The following is a 19,056-nucleotide window of genomic DNA, read 5'->3' on the forward strand; positions in this document are numbered from 1 at the left end:
TTTTTTTTTTTATTCTGTGGTACAAAGACAGAAGGAAGATACACACTTTCATTCTGTAGAATGCTCTTTTGCACATTCCCACAAGATCAGCTGTAGATTCTGCAGGAATGCTGTTTGGTGTTAGAGCCAAGAATCCCTCTCTCATCCCATGTGCACCACATGCAGCCACAACAGTACAAGTCAGTGCTGAGCTGCAGCCTCTTCTTCCCTGCCCTTGTGAGAAGGAAATAAGACCACCAGGGAACATCTTCCTTCTGTGAATGTGTTGGTTTAACTTGTTCCTATCATGCTGAGCAAGTAAATCTCTTTTTCATGTAATTTGTCAGGCATGGTTTAGTTAAAAATGCTAAACAAAATGATTGAAAGCTACAACTGTAGCTTTCAGTCTTTAAGCATGTATTGCTAAAGGTTTGGAAAACCCTGCTATCTCTACTCACTTCATGGGGTTAAAATGTTACTTTCTAAATTCCTTTGTACTTACAGAGTACTCAACATTTGTGGGAATTCAGTCCATATCCTAAGCAGTGAAAATGGCTGTGGCTGCTGCCCACCCAGCTCACTTGTACTCATGTGCTCTCCCATTCTCCACCCTGCCATTCAGGTGAACTCCCTGGAGCAGGCTATGCTGGACGCCCTGGTCCTGGATCGAGTGGACTTTGTGAAGCTGCTCATTGAGAATGGAGTGAACATGCAGCACTTCCTGACTATTCCTCGCCTGGAGGAGCTGTACAACACTGTGAGTGAGCAGAAATGCTAAGAAGCCCTGTGGTATTTTGCCGCTGTCTATGTGACTTGGATCACCACAGAAGGGTTTATACAAAAGGGATATTACACAGCTCTTGATAGAAAGGTGTTTGTCACTGTAGCCCAGTTCCTTCTTTTCTCCCCTCTGGGGTGTGATGGCACATGGCTGTTGTCTGAAGTTCTCCTTAAGGTGCCAGATCACTAATTGTGTTTGTGTTTGCAAAAACTCTGAGGAACTGAAGCTCTAATGGACCGTGAATTATTTCTGTTTCAGAGACTGGGTCCACCAAATACGCTGCATTTGCTAGTCAGAGATGTGAAAAAGGTAAGCAGTGTTATATTTGTGTGATTGCATTAGCCGTGTGAATCAACAGTAAAAGCAAGCATAGCATGGGGCCAAGCAGGCATTTGAAATTAGATGGCTGCTGTTAAGAAAAGTTAAATGTCTCCCTGTGTAGCAAAGAGTGATGCCAGTCTGAGTTGGGTATGGCAGTGCTAGTAATTTAAAAACCAAGGAGCTAGCTGAATTAAGCTCCTCTAGTGTAATGTGGCATTTGAGATTTAGGTTGTCTGTGTTTCTTCTCTACAAGAATGCAGCATTACAGAGGAAGCAAAGGCCTGCTAGGTTAACTGGAAGCCCCACTCATGACTGTAGAATTTCTTGCATTACATTTGTTTCCTTGTGTGTTTTCCAGTTACTTTTCCTCCACTAGTCCATCTGGGAGAAAATCTCTTCTGTCCTAAATTTTTTACTCATTTGTTTCCATTTCATGAAAATTTGTTCACTGTATGTGAGTAGGGAGGGTCATTGTGAGATTTGTTGTATTTTCTCTCTTAGAGGCTTTGAAGCTTTCATTCAGTTAAATTCAGCTACATGATATTATCTGTATTAATTTCTGCAAGGAAACTCCCAGTCATTCCAGGGAGGTTCAGATGTGGGGATTATGCAGTACTGTGTTAATGTATAATTCATATTCATCTGCTTCATAGCTTAACTCTTTTCTCATTCAGTGTTTCACTGTGAGTGTCACTAATGTTCCTCTGCATTCTGCTGTCTGTCTGTCTCTCCTCTTTTCCATTGTATTTCCACGCTCCCTCCCTCAGCGGCAGTCCCGGGGATTCAGTTGGGTTAACCTGGAGGTGATGTGCTTCCTTAGGCTGTGCTTGTTCCATCATAGCAGCTGCTCAGTGGTGATGTAGAACCAGTCATTGCTGTAGGATGTAGCTTGGACCATGAAGCACTCTGTTTTTCCAGTGGAGTCAATACAATTACCCAGTTTTAGCTGTAACTGTCAAAATTAGAGTTTGCCTTTTGCTTTGGTTCTGGGCTGCACATTAATCATGGTCTGCATTGTAGTCTCAGCTGTAGATAATATGATGAAATATAAGTTTCAATTAAAAAGTATATGAAGTATGATCAGCAGGGATAGTCACCATGAAATTATCATGCTTTTGTACTGGATGATAATTAGTATAGAGTTTCTTAAGTTCATAAATATAACCCTTGTAAACCATATAAACTTGTATGGACGCTCATATGTGAGTAAATCAAATGAAAATTTGTTCAGAAATATGAATTCTGCCAACAGCAACACCAAAAAGCTATGACCCCAAAAAATTTCATTATGTGAATCAGTTAATTTCATACAAATGCTCAAAGACTGAACCCAGTGGCTGTAAGTAATACCCATGTTCCAATTTAATTGTGACATATGTCTAGCCAGGCAATTTAATCTGTGTCATGTTTTCTTATCCTAAATCCTCATTAAGTTGTGGGTTTTTTTGTTAGGGAAATCTTCCACCAGATTATCATATCAGCCTGATAGATATTGGCCTTGTCCTGGAATATCTCATGGGTGGAGCCTATCGCTGCAACTACACTCGGAAAAGCTTTCGGACTCTTTATAATAATTTATTTGGACCAAAAAGGGTAAGAATTAATTAATTCTAGATGTGGCCATTGTGGTAGTGGTAAAAAATAAGTAACACTGTTTCTTTGTTTTTGTGAAACACTGCATATTAAATTCTAAAGAAGTGCTGTAAGGTAGACTTGAAACTCCAAGAGCGAAGTTATATAAGAAAGTTGTAAGACATCTCTGTTAAAGGACATCAGGACATGAGAGGTGGTGAATGCACTGACCTGGAGGCGAATTTCCTCCTATTCCAGTATTCCTAATCCAAGTATTCCTAACCATGATGTGCTTAGAAGCACTATTTATTTTTTTTTTTGGCTTTTGTGACCATCTGCTGATTTTCATTCTCCAAGCATTATTTATCAAATTATTCATTTAACTTTCCAGTCTGAATTAAAATCTTTCCTTTGAGTGGAGGATAAATATTTCCTAACTCATTGCATTCCTGCAAATACAACTTAAATGAAGAGTAACTAATAGCAGCACTATTGGTACAATTTTTTACAACAGTAAGTTTCATAATAAGTGCTGTACATTTGTAAATGAAAATGGGATTGCTTTGTATTGTTTGGTCTTTCAAATTTTCCTCCCATCTAACTGATTCTCTTTTCTATTTTTTAATATTCAGCCAAAAGCTCTTAAACTACTGGGAATGGAGGTAAGTTGGATTCATTTAAAAAACTGGTTTTATCAAAACTTTCCTGGTACAATACCCTTTTGTTTTTATTTGATTTTTCTAGGGTGTAGAGGACTTAATTTTTTGTTCTCCATTTGAGATTTTATGTCCTGTGCTTCAGAGGAGGTAAATACTTTGTGTAATTGATGGCCCCTGAATTTTCCACAGAAAACAGAGATCACCACTTGCAGTTGTTAAAACTGCTCAAGGAGAAGTACATGCTCACTTGCTGAGCTGAAGAGTCATCTTTGGAAATGGTGTGGGAGGTTGAGTTCCGAATTTGGATTTAAATTTTGTTGAAAACGGTGCATAATGCTGAGCTTGCTTGAACAAGAACTGATTTTGTAGAATAGCAATTTCTTTTACATGCAATCCGTTTCTGAGAATTGGACTCAAGGTCTACAGTGATGATGAGCTCTGCCTTATATATGCAATGTTCTTCCTACATTTTTTTAAACCCTAATTTTCCCAATCATGGCTTTTCTCCCTTCAGGATCCTGCTTCATTGTCACTACTTCCCTTCAGTTACTTCCATGCTGGTTCCTGTAGTAATGGCCTCTCCTCCCTATCCCTTTAAGAAATGGGATACTTAATACCTTCCAGGTGCACTGCATACATAGGAGGAGATTGCTTATTCCAAGGTGAAGACTCCCTTTGGTATCTTGCTGTTCTTTAGGGTGCTGTGTGCCTGTCTTTGCCTTTTGCATGTTGCCATGGCCTGCACGTCAGTCAGAAAAGTGCTCTGGTACCTGGAAGATGTGCAGAGATAGACACAGACATGTGGAATCAGAAATGGCAGTGGAGCCCCTCTGTAGAAAATTCAGCTTTGTTAGAGTCCCACTGACACTGCAGAGGAATTCAGTAAATATTGATTTGTTGCAGGCCAGCCTGTGCAATTCCACATGAAGTTGGGATCTGTGTAAAATTGCAGTGTGAAGGGATGCCTGCACTACTGGGGGGTGTATTGCACTTTTCCAGGATGACTTGTAATTATGTGTACAAGAAACAGCACCCTGCACAAAATCTAAGTCTATGTGTGCTTGCCCAGTGCATGCTCTGTCCTATTGCATTCATGGTAGCAAACAGCAAAACCAAGTTAGAACTTTGAGTATTAATGTACTTGTTCCATGCATGGTGCTGTTGTCAGGTGAGCTGTTAAAAGCTGATGGGAACAATTTTTCTTCCCAGGATGATGAGCCTCCCACCAAAGGGAAGAAGAAAAAGAAGAAAAAGGAGGAAGAGATTGATATTGATGTGGATGACCCAGAAGTCAGCCGCTTTCAGTACCCCTTCCATGAGCTGATGGTGTGGGCTGTGCTCATGAAGCGGCAGAAGATGGCCCTGTTCCTTTGGCAACGAGGGGAGGAGTCCATGGCCAAGGCTCTTGTGGCTTGTAAACTCTACAAGTCTATGGCCCACGAGTCCTCAGAGAGTGAGCTGGTGGATGACATCTCTCAGGATCTGGACAACAACTCAAAGTTAGTAGATGCAGAGCAGATTTCTTATCGACTTGGTACAAGCTTGCTGAGAAACTTTACTTTTAGTTCAGTAGAATAATTTCTAAATGTAGTTTCACAGAATGCCATTTGGAGCCAATTTATCAAATACAGACAAGGAAAAGTGTGGTCTTGGGATCTCAAGGCAACACTAGCAAGGAGAAGGCTTGCATTTTTTCTGACAGAATACATTCTTTCTTGAGCTTCTCTCTGTAAAACTAGCTAGTTTTATTTCACAAAGTTATTTTTAGAACTTACTCCCAGAAATTAAGGAGTATCTGATGATATATCTAAACTGCCTTCAAGATGTTATTGGTCTAAGTGAATTCCCTCTGTTCATTAACAGTGTGTTTGGAACTTTTGTAGACTGTCCCAAATTAAGAGATTAGTTGTTCTTGTCACTATAATTGTGTGTGAATAAGCACAATCCCTTGTGAACAGAGCTAAAACCCCAAAACAGACTGATTTCTAAGTGTAACTTCACTGATCCTATCTTGTTCCAGAGATTTTGGCCAGCTGGCTGTTGAACTCTTGGATCAGTCCTATAAACATGATGAGCAGATTGCCATGAAACTGCTGACATATGAACTGAAAAACTGGAGTAATTCTACCTGCCTGAAGCTGGCTGTGGCAGCTAAACACAGGGACTTCATTGCTCACACCTGCAGCCAGATGCTCCTGACAGACATGTGGATGGGGCGGCTGCGCATGCGGAAAAACCCCGGCCTGAAGGTATTCCTGCCCTGCAGCATTCCCAAAGAGAGCTTGTTGGAGGCAGCACTTTGTTACACATAGCAAAAGTCACTTACTTAGAGATGTTTTAAGAACATATCTGCTTTAAAGCTAATTTCTTCAGTTTCCAATTTCAGGATATCTAAGGAATATTACACCACGACAAAGGAAAATATAACTCCATAAAACACTTAGCGTGATTGGAATCTGAGGAACAAATTGTGGCTTTCAATAAAGCAAGAGATTTGTTGATCAAGAACATGCTCCTATTAAAAATCAGTTGTAGACAAGCAAAAATATTTCCATTAGAGGTCCATGCAATGGGAATAGAGATAAAATAAACCATATGTGGACACATGCTTCCTAAATTGCTTAATACCTTACCAGCTGAGACTCAGTGTTGAAAAGAGTGAAATCTGGGCAATTGCATTGTGTGAAACCATGTGATTTTTATTTTCTGCTTCTGTGATTTGATGATGCAGCCTCTCTTACTGATTTTAATATTTCCTAATTTGTTTGATTTACAAAAAAGCAAGTAATGTGAGGGAAAGTAATGAGAGAGCAAGTAATGCTCAGAGCAAGTAATGCTCTGAGAAGCACGAGTGAGTCAACACCAAGGAAGCAGAGCAGTGTTTGCTTGTGTGTGTTTTCATGTGAATAGAATCCTTTCTTTGTTGAGTTATGCAGTTGCTGTCACCCATATGGAGGCCCATCCTGCTCACCTCCTTATTTCCTTAAATCCCCCTTACTGACAAAGTGCTGCATCTGTTTTCCCAGGTCAGATTCCCAAGTTTGACGTACACATTGCACTGTCTCTGCCATTCTCAGTTTATTTCCACTTCCCATATCTCCCTCTTAAACATGGTTGAAATCTTAGGGAACTGAATCTGCCTTTCAGATTGCATCATGCTCTTCCCAAATCTGTTTATTATTTTCCTTTCTTTTTTCCAAAGAATTAATCAACCTCCTGATGTTTGTTCTGATTTCATTACCTGCCTTCTTTTCTCTGCTCCTTTTCTACACTTCGGCTTGTGTTTCTGCATCTAAGCAATCTCATATAGTAAGAGAATTTTCCCAGGACTATCTGCAAAGATTCTTTTACCTTTCATAGTTTTTTTAACTATTAAAAATAATGACAGTAGATGTCTGAACTATAAACTCCAGTAACAAACCTGAAGGCCTCTTTTAACCACTGTGTCATTCCATGGCATTTCTCTGCACACTAATTTTGGAGCAGAATTTCTTAATTGCAGGGTATTTGTGGAGATGGGAGGCTTTCCAGGGTGCCATATTTCATGAAATACCTTATTGCCAATGCTTCTTAAATACTTCCTCATTTCTATAGGCTTGAGGATATCTTGAATACTATGCAAAAAATTTGGGGTTGGGACCTACCTTGTTACGAAATCCATAATAAAAACAAATATTGAGTTGAATTCTTTCTTGTTCACAGGTTATAATGGGAATTCTCTTCCCTCCCACCATCCTTTTCCTGGAGTATCGCAGTTATGATGACTACTCCTACCAGACATCAAAGGAAAATGAGGAAGGCAAAGAAAAAGAGGAGGAAAATGCGGTCAGTAATTGAGATTATTAGAAAGTTCTAATATCTCAGGACTGCTCATTTTTCTGACCTTTCTGATTATGCTGTAGCTCACTCAGGTTAAAAATCTCAACTGCCTCTAGGGGATAAAATCAGTCTCTCAGTCATAGGAGAGTATAGAATGAATTCTCGGGGCATGGGAAGTGTTTGTGGAGTTCCAGATTTGCAGAATTCTATTGATGTATTTTTAAAAAGAGGTCAGTTGCTCAGGGGAATCCCTGCATAGTTAACAGTTGGGTGGGGCTGTGGTTGAGGAAAAGTACTATTTTTGCTGCTGTCTATTGATGAAATCTGACAACTTTGGTCTTCCAGGATGCAAATGCAGACACAGGCTCCCGAAAAGGGGATGAAGAGAATGGAAAGAAAAAACAACCAAGCCTTCCAATTGGAACAAAGATCTATGAATTCTATAATGCACCTATTGTCAAATTTTGGTTCTACACAGTAAGTCATGATGATTAAACTGGCAGTGATCATTTTTCTCACACCTGTGAAACTGATAGGATTCCAATGTAAAAATAATAAACACGTAGTAAATAAATGTTTTACTGGAATCTAATGAGTAAAGCACTCCCTTTATTCAGAGGAAAATGCACAGACAGTGAAACAGAATGGATAATAACTGAAGCTTACATTGTCAGTTTTAAAGCTCCCACATGCTGTGAAGGAGGCTCTGTGTGGAATACACCAAACTAAGTGCAAGCTCCACAATCCAGGCACTCAATCCAAACTAGGCTGGATTCTCTTGCTTTGTAAAGGACCTGGCTCTGTTCTGCGTTGAAATGTCCTTTAGGACCCAAGAAGCAACTCCATGGTATCATTGCCATTTGCCCTGTGGCTCAGATGGGAGCACAGATCCCAGTCTGCTAAGACTTCATAGGTTCTTTTATTAAAACAATTAAAACCAATCTAAACTAAAATACTTATTTTTGACCAAGCATCTAATTTTCTATTTATTGCATCAAGAATTATCAGGTGTTAAACTGTCATAATCAAACAGAACATCTGTTCATGCTGCTGCTCACAAATTCTGTGTGTGCCCTGTAAAAGGGATACTGGTTTCTTGTGTGTTCAAGATTAGGATGCTTGATAGGTCATAGTAATATGCAAGTTTTCAGTTTTAGCACATTTTAATCAGAAAATACTACGTTAATCCCTTTCTGCTGCCTGAGTTAATAATTTAAATGAAATTCCTATCTAATTTCAAAGAAAAGTGTTCAACATGGTTTTACAGTGCAAAGAAATTACATTTTAGTAGGCTAAAAAAGCCCCAGCATAAAGGGCCTGGTTTAGAGTGCTTCAGAATTGCTGTTTTTCTTCTCTCAGCAATTGAGATAATTCAGCTGTCTGGATCATATGCTCCCCAGCCTCTGGGACTCCTTTAGGTGCTGGAGGCCCCTGGCTGTGCCAATGTGGGCTTTGCAGCAGGCCTGCTTCCTGCAGAGAAGGAAATATTTTTTCTTGTGCAAGTAAGGGTCTTCAGCAGCTGAATATTTCACACTTGGCCTCAACACCCAGGTTCATATGAATGTCCTAATTAGCACAGTTATTAGGGAACTGAGTAAAGGGGGCTTTGCTTTCCTGCATTATCAGGCCCCTCAGCTAAGAGGATTTGCCTGCCTTCTGTCTGGTGTTTCTTGTCTGGTGATGCAGCCTTCTCTGCTCTTACTGAATTAGGCTTTAGCAAGAAACTTGCTCCTGAGACTGGGAGCTGCTTAAAGTAACCAGAACAGCTGCCAACCTAGTGTCCATGTAGATGGATTTAAGTGACAAGTGTAGGAAGAGGGACTGAGGAACAAGTTTGCATGCCTCTGGCTTCAGCTGAAGAGTGTATTCTTCCCAGATGGGCTCAACCACATAATCCAGGACTGTGTAATGGAAATTAGTGAAGAGTTGGGGTTTTTGTGTGTATAAGCTATCTCAAGTAATTGAATACTACCCAGTTTGGACGGATCCTAGAAGGCATCATCTAGAGTCCATGAAGGGTCTTCCTCTTTTTTTGGCAGATATCATACCTTGGTTACTTGATGTTATTTAATTACATCATCTTGGTGCGGATGGAACGGTGGCCATCAGTGCAGGAATGGATTGTCATCTCCTACATTGTGACACTGGCTTTGGAGAAAGTCAGAGAGGTAAAGCCTGCCCATATCAACATCCCATAATCCTTAGAACAGAGCTTGCTCTTTATAATGGCCTGGACTTGTGCACAGGTTGAGAGGTCACACAGGAGAGAGAAGACTGTCATATTCTAAATATACTAATAACTAAAAATATTCTTGCTTGAAGCAAATTTTGCTGACAGTGGAGGGTGTCTGATATTCAGACACCTGTTGAATATGACAAGATTTGTCTTTTTTCATGACCATTACTTCAAAAATGTAACTTGGAGTTTTTTCTAACTGTTTTTTTGTTGTAAATTCATATGTTTGTTTGTTTTTTATTTCAGATTTTAATGTCAGAGCCTGGCAAGCTGAGCCAAAAAATTAAAGTTTGGCTCCAGGAATACTGGAATATTACTGACCTGGTGGCTATTTCAGTATTTATCATAGGAGCAATTCTTCGCCTGCAGAACCAGCCTTACATGGGTTATGGAAGAGTGATTTACTGTGTAGATATCATTTTCTGGTACATCAGAGTACTGGATATCTTTGGTGTGAACAAATATCTGGGACCTTACGTCATGATGATTGGAAAGATGGTTAGTGCCTAAATTGCTATAAATTGTCTTTAAGAACTTCATGTGAAACTAAATTCCATTCTGCTTTAAAAAGAGGTTTTCTGTGAAGTAGGACTGAATACAGCCTGTGAAAAGTTGCCTTGTGAATTTCATGCACACACACAAGATGTTACACTCAAGCAATAGCAGATTGCAGGTACACCAGGATCATCCAGAAACCCATCAGCTGTGCACAGGAGATTGTACAGCAATGATTATATCATCTCTTTGCAGCCACAGAGGAGATCTGTGCTGAAATCACAGCATACTACATTTGATGCAAAGGAATGGGGATAGCAAAGGTTCTAGCATTTTAAGTATTTTGACGTATAATCTGGTATTCCTTTAAGTAACTGCTTTCTCTGCATTTGTATGTATGCTTAATACCTGAGTAGAGTAGTACTTAAAGTACTAATGAGTAGTACTTAAAGCATGATGTCAAGCAGATTCTCCTGCCATTTTCTTGTTTGCTGCAATTCCTGCTGGCAGACAGATCTGCTGCTGCCCCTGGTGCTGAGAGCCTCTCTGTGGTCCCTGCTCTCTCTCTGCAGATGATTGACATGCTGTACTTTGTGGTGATCATGCTGGTGGTGCTGATGAGCTTTGGAGTGGCCCGGCAGGCCATCCTGCACCCGGACGAGGAGCCCTCCTGGCGGCTGGCGCGCAACATCTTCTACATGCCCTACTGGATGATCTACGGAGAGGTGTTCGCTGACCAGATAGACCGTAAGAGTAGAATTCATAGTAAGAGTCTGTTTCCTGTTTCTCAGGCAGATGATCAGATCCAAATTAAAGACTGCTTTTAATTTGGAAGTAGTGGTTTTTTTTGCTTTATGATGATATTGTTGTTGTTTTCTTGTGGCAGACCCGAGGCTGAGCAATTTTCTCTTCCCCACTCGTGTGTCTGCTCTCTTGGTTTATATTCAAATTCAGTTAACACAGGAAGTGATGTAGTCTGGAATATTCTCTTGTCCAAGAGTGTGGCAGTATGAAGTGTTCTGTTTACTTGCAGGGATCAACAGAGATCATTCTGAAATGTTCTTTTCATTCAGAGGTTTACTAAGAGTCAGTTCCAACAGAAGAAAAAAGAAATAAATCCCTTGTGCAGGGAGGTTAAAATACACATATTCTTTCGTCTCCAACTCACAAGCAATGAGCTCATACATTTTTACTCCCAGTCATACATCTGTCTGCTTTCAGGAACGTTTCCATTTCATTAATCACTCATGTTGTTCATTTCTACACCTGTGGGAAAACAAAACAAAAAAAAGCAATCTCCACTTGATTAGCTTTGGATGTGGAAATAGCCTTTTTTACAGGAATCCTGCACACTTTAAAAAAAATACCTGTCAGCATTTTAAAGGAGATGTAAGCTGTCCTGTTGCTGCTAATTTTGTGCTAATGTTTGAAATTTGTATGACAGTCCAATGTGCAGCTGGTCTCCTGTAGTGTGTATCATGTAGTTTGTACTTTATCTGAAATAATACAAGCTGCTCTTTCAGCTTTGTGTATTTGTTACCTCAGTCACCTGCATATACTAACAGGTAGGGAAGTGAAAGGATGAAGAACCTGAAGGTCTGAGTTCAAAAACCATCAAGGTTCATCATCATGAGAAGCTTTTTTTCTAAATGTCATTAAAGTGTACTTTAACTGTTCAGAAAGGAATGAAGTGTCATTAGTCTGTTTCTGAACAGTGCACAATCAGCTCAACTTTGCTTTCCTAATGAATGTTTGTTTCAATAATGTAACTCAGGGTACACTAAGTTACTCTTCCCAAGTGAAAGGCCAAGCCTGTCCTCTGCTGTCTGATAGTGCAGTTTTGGTGCACATGAGAGATCCTGAGCTTATCCTGGTTCACAAGTGGGACAATTCCCCCATGGAAAGGAAGTGACTGGAATGGGCTATCCCTTATCTCGTGTTCAGTTTGAACAAAGAATGTTTGCCAGTGTAGACAGTTTGATTTCTTTATAAATCAAACTCACACCTTACCAGCCATCTCTTTAGTGTAAGAGGTGTCCCAGGCTTCTCTCATGCTTCCAGTCATTTCTCAGTCCTATACTCAGCATGCTTTGGATTGGAAATCTTTCTTCAGCAGTGCAAAAGATTTGGGGATCGAAAGGTTTGGACTTTCTGGTTGTACAGGTTCAGCTACTTGGTCCTTCCCAGGTCAGAAGCTTTGCAGTGCATAAACTAGCTTGGAAATGTGTGGCTTTACATTGTTTTAATATTAAAGTAATTCTGGCTATGCAAGGCATTCTTCTACACTGCCTTACAATTGTTCTGTAAATTTCTCCTGTATAGAAGTCTATGGACTGACTCCTGAAGATCTTTTTGCTTTCAGTAAGAAATTTTCACTCTAATCTCTCTGTGATTCTCTGTAAACACACTGCAAAAACCGCCTCAGAAGTCACCAGGGAGTCATGGCTATGGGCAGTCTAATATGACTCACACTCAGGAGTTAATGGCTGGTTTTGGCAAGGTCCAGAGGTGTTAAAAAATTATGGAAAAAGTATTTAATCAAATTTTTCCTCTGAAAGAAGGCAGTTGAACTTTGTCAGTAGCTTCTCTGAGGATGGGAAGAATCTTATAGATTCATCTGGAGATCACAAGTCACAGAATTTGCTGGGCTTGGAAGGTACCTTTGGAGATCATCCAGTTGAACTTTCCTGCTCAAAACAGGGTAAATTAGATTTATCCCAGATTGCTTAGGGACTGTCCAGTGATTTTTACAGTATCTTAAAGGATGAAGAGTGTGCAGCCTCTTTGGACAACCTGGTTTAAGTTGAATTGCCCAACTTTCCACCATTGCCCACTGCTGCTTCTCCTTTCACTGAGAAGAGTCTGGCTCTGTGTTCTTTTCTCCCACACATCATCAGGTATTTACAACATTGGTAAGATCTCCTTGGCCTTCTCTAGACTAAATTATCCCAGCTTTCTCAGTCTTGCCTCATTTGTCAGGTAGCCCAGTCTCCTTAGTAATGGAGATTGGATCTCCTCCTCTGTGGCCACAACTCCACTATTCTGATATGTCCATGCCTGATTTCTGTGGAGGAGCTGAGAACCAGGCACACAAGTGCACAAGTGGTTTCACCAGAGCTGAGTAGAGGTAAATAATTACCTCCCTTAATTTGCAGGTAACACTTTCCCTAATGCACCCCAGGAAGCTCTTGTGTGGTTCACTCTCTTTAGAAGATGAGCACAAGCAAAAAGTTATCAGCATCTTGTACTCAACAGCATCATATTCTTAAACAATAAAGAAACCTGGTTGAGCTTTATCAATAGTGTGACTTTTCTTACCAACATTTAGGAATTGGCAGGCAAGTGTCCAGACTGGGAGTCCAAATGGGCATTAATGATACTGATGTTTTTACAGTGTCAAATAGCATGCCTATTAGTGGAAATGTAGCTATTCAAAAGAAGCAGCTGACAGATTCAAAGCCAGGGTGGTTAAAAAATAAAAGAGAGACAACGTTTCCATAATAGCTGAAAGAATGATTTTTGTGTGATAATTTTGAGTTGCTTGGTGTTGACGGCCAGTTTTGTTTACTTGCCAGAAATATCATGTATATTTAAATGATCATCTGCCAGAAGCATTTTGTGATATATTATTATCATTAGTTTGCTGCCATATGTAACATTTGGGGAAAACAGCATGAAAAGGAAATTGCAGAATGCAATGCATTTTTAACAAAGACATTTTTTCTCAACATATGTCTCTACTGTTCTGACATTTGAGTTGCTTATCCTTTCTTGGCAGCAGAACTGTATTTCCAGTCATCTTTTTTTGGGCTCTGTTTATTATTGTATTGTTTTCTTTTTTCTCTCCCTGCCTCCTTTCTATTCCGTTCCTTTGGACTGGTGTTCAGTCTATGCCATGGAAATCAATCGTAAGTCTCTGGGGAGAGCTGATTATCTCATTTAGCTGAATATGTTCATTAATGTTTTTCTTGACTAGTCAGTCATATTTTAATTGCAGCACTTATGCAATATTCAGGTGTGAATGTTGTTTTTCTACTGTAATAGTTTCATTAGAAAATAAGCGGAGGAAAAATATTTTAATACAAAATGCAGATCAGAAGTTTTAACTGAGTTGAAGTTGTTGCTAAGACTTGTTTCTAGTACACTAGCAGTCAAATAATTGGGTTTTTTAATTATGATGCATAAATGGCACTGTACAGCTAATTTCCTTTCATTACCTAGATAGAATATTACTGTTGTTTTGGCAGTATTTTCATTGGTCCATTAGAATAAAATAAGGACTCACTTAACTTTCCTGCTATACTTCTCTTAGGAAAACCAGGAAAAAATTTAGGTCTGATGTTTGAAAAGCAAGTAAAATGAATGCTGTTCATTACAGTCCAAACAGCTCTTTGAGACCTCAGAAAATAAGCTTAGTTTGTGTTCAAATATTTTGAAGTATTTTTCAAGTGAGGCTGAAGCATTGTGGTTTTTTGCAAAATTTTTAAAAATACTGGGTTTTCTATTTACATAAACTAAATCTGTTATGAACTCTGTCAGACTTTGCATTTGCTTAGATTACAGCTAAGGAACCTGTGGCTGACAAGAACTTTACCTGCTACTAAACAGTTGCAAAAGTTAGCCTTGTATTTGAAATCAGATGTGTTGGCACTGCACTTACAGACAGAAAAAAATTGCTGCATTTACCCAAATCCAAGACAGGTCTTACCCAAGACCTGCTATGTAAACTTAGAATTACTTCAGGCAATTATTTTGTATTGGTTTGATCAATATTTTCAATTTTTGTCCCATTCTCAGTAGTCTTAATTTGTTGCTACTATATAATTTTCATTTTAGAATTGGATCTTTTTGGTAGCGTTAACCTGCTGTTAACATTAACAGTCCCAGATAGGTCAAGTAACAGTCTGGGATCCATCTAGGGAATCCAGTAAGGGGCAAAAGGAGACAGGGCCAGAGACAGAAGGGTCCATCCAGGGGACTAACCCTGGTCCAAGGTCCATCCTGGAGGCAGAGGTGAGACACAGCTCGGGCAGGGACAGGTGTGCAGAGGGGGCACAGGTGCAAACCCCAGTGAAGCTGGTCAGGGACATTAAAGGGCTCTTCAGTACTCTGAGCCCGTGTAGGTTTTGAATTTATGCTCAGCAATCTGTTACCACTAAAACGATGCTTTTATCTCTTTGGCAAGGTAGGCTTACAAGCTAATTTTAATAATTTGTTTGTAATTCCACTATTATTATGTATGTGTATGCATGAAGATCTGGTCTTTGACTATTACTGTGAGAAAAAGAAACTCCATGGGAATGTGAATAGAAAGCCACACTGTACAGTAAGGAGTTGCCTCTCTGTTCACTAATATGGAAGCAGAATTTGAAGCAGAAATTATACATACTTGCTCCTGGAAATAATCTGACAAAAATTGGCAACGTTTATGCAAGTATCATCATTAAATAAACAAGAATAGTATTTTTAAGTATCAGGCAATTTGTGAAAAATACCTTTCCTGTTTTTCCTTCAGCTCCTTGTGGGGACAATCTTTATGATGATGATGGTAAACGCCTTCCTCCATGCATCCCAGGGGCCTGGCTCACTCCTGCTATCATGGCCTGTTACCTGTTGGTAGCAAATATCCTGTTGGTAAACCTGCTGATTGCTGTCTTCAAGTACGTGAACAATCATGCATCTTTGTCTTATTGTCAAGATAAAGTTTCTGTTTGAGCCCAACAACTGATTCTGCAAGGGTTTGCATTCACTCAGGATCTCACTATTCCATGGATGTCGCTGGCAAGTTCTGGCAGCAGGGCATGCCCTGGAGAAGAGAGAGTGGCTTTGAATTTGCCAGCTATTGCAGCAATGGATGTGAGAAAACCTGGCTACTTCCAGTTACCTTCTGATGGATAGTGGCAGGCCTCAAGGTTGCTGTGGAAAGATGAGAAATAGGATCCCTGAAACCTGGCACACACCTGACAGAAACCCGTGTAGCCGCTGGCAGTCACAGCTCTGCAGGAGAACAGCAGAACAAACTCAAAAGCCTGAGGCATTTCCACTACATCATCTGGCTTTTGTCATGTTTTGTTTTCCATTTAGAAAAAGAAATTAGGGCCTTGCAGAGTCCTTTCATGACCTAAAAAAATAGTCTGTATTGCCTTGAACCATCAGGTAGGATGGCTGTGTGTTGCCAAAGTCTGTGGCCAATCCAAGCAGGGTGCAGCATGCTCATATTTAGACTTATCTGGAGTAAAACTAAAGAAATTTCTGCTGCTTGTTCTTCCTACCTGCACCTAGATTGCATACTTTTCCTCTCATGATGTGGGGATTAAAAAAATAATGACTTGCTGGCAATACTTTCTGAACAGAGCACCTGAGAAAAGCAGGTGATCCGTTTTTGTTGCCTTCAAACATGTAGCGTTGGAGGGCTTGTTGGTGTAAGCTTGTGTCACAAATGCAAAATACAGTCCTTCGTGTGCCCAGAAATCTGCAGCTCACAAAGCCTGTCTTTCATTTGATGTATGTAGCTTAAAAGGTCATGAATTTAAAGTACTCAAATGCCAGTCACATAGCTGGGGAGAAGGGGAAGAATCTTACAATGGTAGCTATTATTGGCTGAAGGACCAAGGCATCAGCAGTTTGGGAAGTAGGTCATGCTGTTAACTCCTGCCATCCCAGCCTGCTTGCACAGGGTTGAGATATAGCTGGGGAATTCCTGCTGTAAAGGAGACACGGATGAAGACAGATTGTTATTTATCATTGATCATAGTCTCATGTAGACTTAACCTAAAGAAAGTAAAATCTATGTGTACACAGGAATTCTTTGGTTTCGAAGAGATGTTGTAACTGGTTTTATGGATGTAGAGATTCTAAAGCATATAAAGTTAGGAAATAAGTGGACAGAAAATATAAAAAGGAAGTTCCAGTATCATCACCATCATAGAAGTGCAGTGCACTGTCTGAAGATACTTTAAAATAGCTTGGAAAGCCTTTTCTAAGACAGAATATCAAGTCTGCTTTCTCTTAGTTGGTATTTCATAACTGTGACTATTGTTATCTCTGGATTGACTACTATCACTTCTTATCAACTGAATTTTAAAATTAAACATCTTTAAAACACACCTTACTTTGCTGTAAAAATGATGAAGCTTCCAAGAATAAATTCCTTTACAAGAATCTGCAGCATGTTTTCGAATCAGAAGTTTGAGGGAGTAAAGTTTGAATTTAGGACATTCTGTGAAAACTTGAAAAGTCTTCTATGTAGGTCAAGCTGATTAGCATATTAAAGGCAAACTATGTGAAGCTTCTGAGTTTAGCATACAAAATACTTTTCATGGATTTAATACTTTGTGTAGCATCAAATACTGGCCTGTGTTAAAAGAAATAGTTTATAACCAAGCCCAAAATACCAATTATGTGATGCATAAATTGTGTGAGTTTGTTTTCACTGGCACCTAAGGGATTTGTACAGTAGCAGCACTTGGTCTGAGAGGACTGTTCTGAGTGGTGCCTGAGGGATGCAGAGCACCTGCTGTTTGCTACCTTCAAAAGGAGTGGTGCAATCACGAGTTCAATTTAATCCTTAGTTCAGTAGCACCCACGAAGAGCTGAACCAAGCAAATCCTGTGGCTCCATGAGGTTATTGAGCTGCTGCTTTTTCCAACACAGTTCTTGCTCAGTGAGAAGTGGGATTAGGGACCTCATAGAAACTGTACCTATGTTTCCTTTCAGCAATACCTTCTTTGAGGTAAAATCAATATCCAACCAAGTCTGGAAGTTCCAGAGGTACCAGCTGATCATGACATTCCATGACAGACCTGTCCTGCCACCACCAATGATTATCTTCAGCCACATCTACATCATCATCAAGCGGATCTGCTGCCGCTGCAGGAAGGGTGATGGAGACCAGGACGAGCGTGACAGGGGACTGAGTATGCAAAAAATCTTCTCTAAATTGAGTTCTTTGCACCATATTAGCAGAAAGCAGCAGCCTCTAGAACACTGAAGTGTTTTGTTCACCTTGCCCATCAAGTGTATTTACAGAAGAGAGTATGGGCCATATTCTCTGTGGGTACCTGAGAATTTGCAACTCTCAGATGCTAAAAAATACCTCCTTTAACATTCTTTCTTAAAACAAGATGGTATTTTCTGCATTCAGGGGTTTACCAAATTCTGGTGAAGCCCATATGTTGGGAGGGGCAAACAGGAATTACAGAAGGAATACAATTTCAAATGTCAGTTATAGTGTCAGCTCTTTGTGAGCAATCTGTGACTGTGAGTATCCCCACCATCATTTGGAGATTTATCTGTCATTTCACAGGGAAACTGTGAGGATTCTTCTCCTAACATACTCTGTAACTGTTAATTAATATTTTCATTATATGCCTCATGGAAATAATGCGAGGGATGCTCACAACATCCCTCTACTTCTACATTTCACAGGAAACATTTTTGCACAAGAGGAAAAATGAAGAAAGGAAATGTAACGTTCCTTCCAAATGCAAAGGGACAAAATCAGATAAAGGATTAATTGTTCCCACAAGCTTATATTCCCCTTGGATTTTTCTTATGTGATTAGAAATTTCTTAACATCTTATCCAAAGAATATCTCTGAACAATCTGTTAAGTTTTTCTGTTGCCTATAACTCACATCCTTTTAAGAATAACACTTGAATGAAGGAACAGCCAAACTGGCAGAGATTGCCCAGGTCTTTATCTTGTAAAATCTGCTCCATTTGTTCAATGCACAGCTGTTGAAAAGTGCCAAAGTCATTCAGAACATAGAGCCTCCTGTGGATGGCCATGGAAGCAGATGATGCTCATCATGCATTCCATTGCCTTCACAGCTCTGCCCGTCTTTAGATAAGTGCTCATTGCTTATTTAAAAAAATCATCTGTTCATTTAGTAGGAGTAGGAGTAGAATCTGCAGTATGGCCATGTCTAAAATAAACTGCTAATTTGGATTTAAACTGTCTGCCAGAAGTTCAGAAAAAGGAAACTCCTCTTTTGTTCTTCTCTTTTGCACAGAGTTATTTCTGAATGATGAAGAGCTAAAGAAACTCTATGAGTTTGAAGAGCAGTGTGTAGAAGAATACTTCCAGGAGAAAGAGGATGAGCAGCAGTCATCTAATGATGAACGCATCAGAGTTACCTCTGAAAGGTACCTGTTGTAACAAAAATCCACTCTGTCTGTTGGGAACAGTCTTTT

At 39.8% G+C, this 19,056-nt stretch overlaps 1 protein-coding gene across 1 annotated transcript in view; it reads left to right on the forward strand.

The window, feature by feature from the left end:
• The window catches only part of TRPM1 (transient receptor potential cation channel subfamily M member 1), a 58,651-nt gene that overhangs the window by 35,825 nt on the left and 3,770 nt on the right, over positions 1-19,056 (forward strand). Inside the window, exons 12-25 of the mRNA XM_064721851.1 lie at positions 602-736; positions 1,019-1,069; positions 2,534-2,674; positions 3,286-3,315; positions 4,522-4,811; positions 5,333-5,561; positions 7,015-7,137; positions 7,477-7,608; positions 9,171-9,299; positions 9,614-9,865; positions 10,435-10,609; positions 15,378-15,522; positions 17,579-17,778; positions 18,876-19,008. Coding sequence (XP_064577921.1) covers positions 602-736; positions 1,019-1,069; positions 2,534-2,674; positions 3,286-3,315; positions 4,522-4,811; positions 5,333-5,561; positions 7,015-7,137; positions 7,477-7,608; positions 9,171-9,299; positions 9,614-9,865; positions 10,435-10,609; positions 15,378-15,522; positions 17,579-17,778; positions 18,876-19,008 — 2,165 coding nt within the window. The remainder of the gene's footprint in view (positions 1-601; positions 737-1,018; positions 1,070-2,533; positions 2,675-3,285; positions 3,316-4,521; positions 4,812-5,332; positions 5,562-7,014; positions 7,138-7,476; positions 7,609-9,170; positions 9,300-9,613; positions 9,866-10,434; positions 10,610-15,377; positions 15,523-17,578; positions 17,779-18,875; positions 19,009-19,056) is intronic.

The sequence above is a fragment of the Zonotrichia leucophrys genome, chromosome 10, assembly GCF_028769735.1.
Source record: "Zonotrichia leucophrys gambelii isolate GWCS_2022_RI chromosome 10, RI_Zleu_2.0, whole genome shotgun sequence".
In the NCBI taxonomy this organism is placed as follows: domain Eukaryota; kingdom Metazoa; phylum Chordata; class Aves; order Passeriformes; family Passerellidae; genus Zonotrichia; species Zonotrichia leucophrys.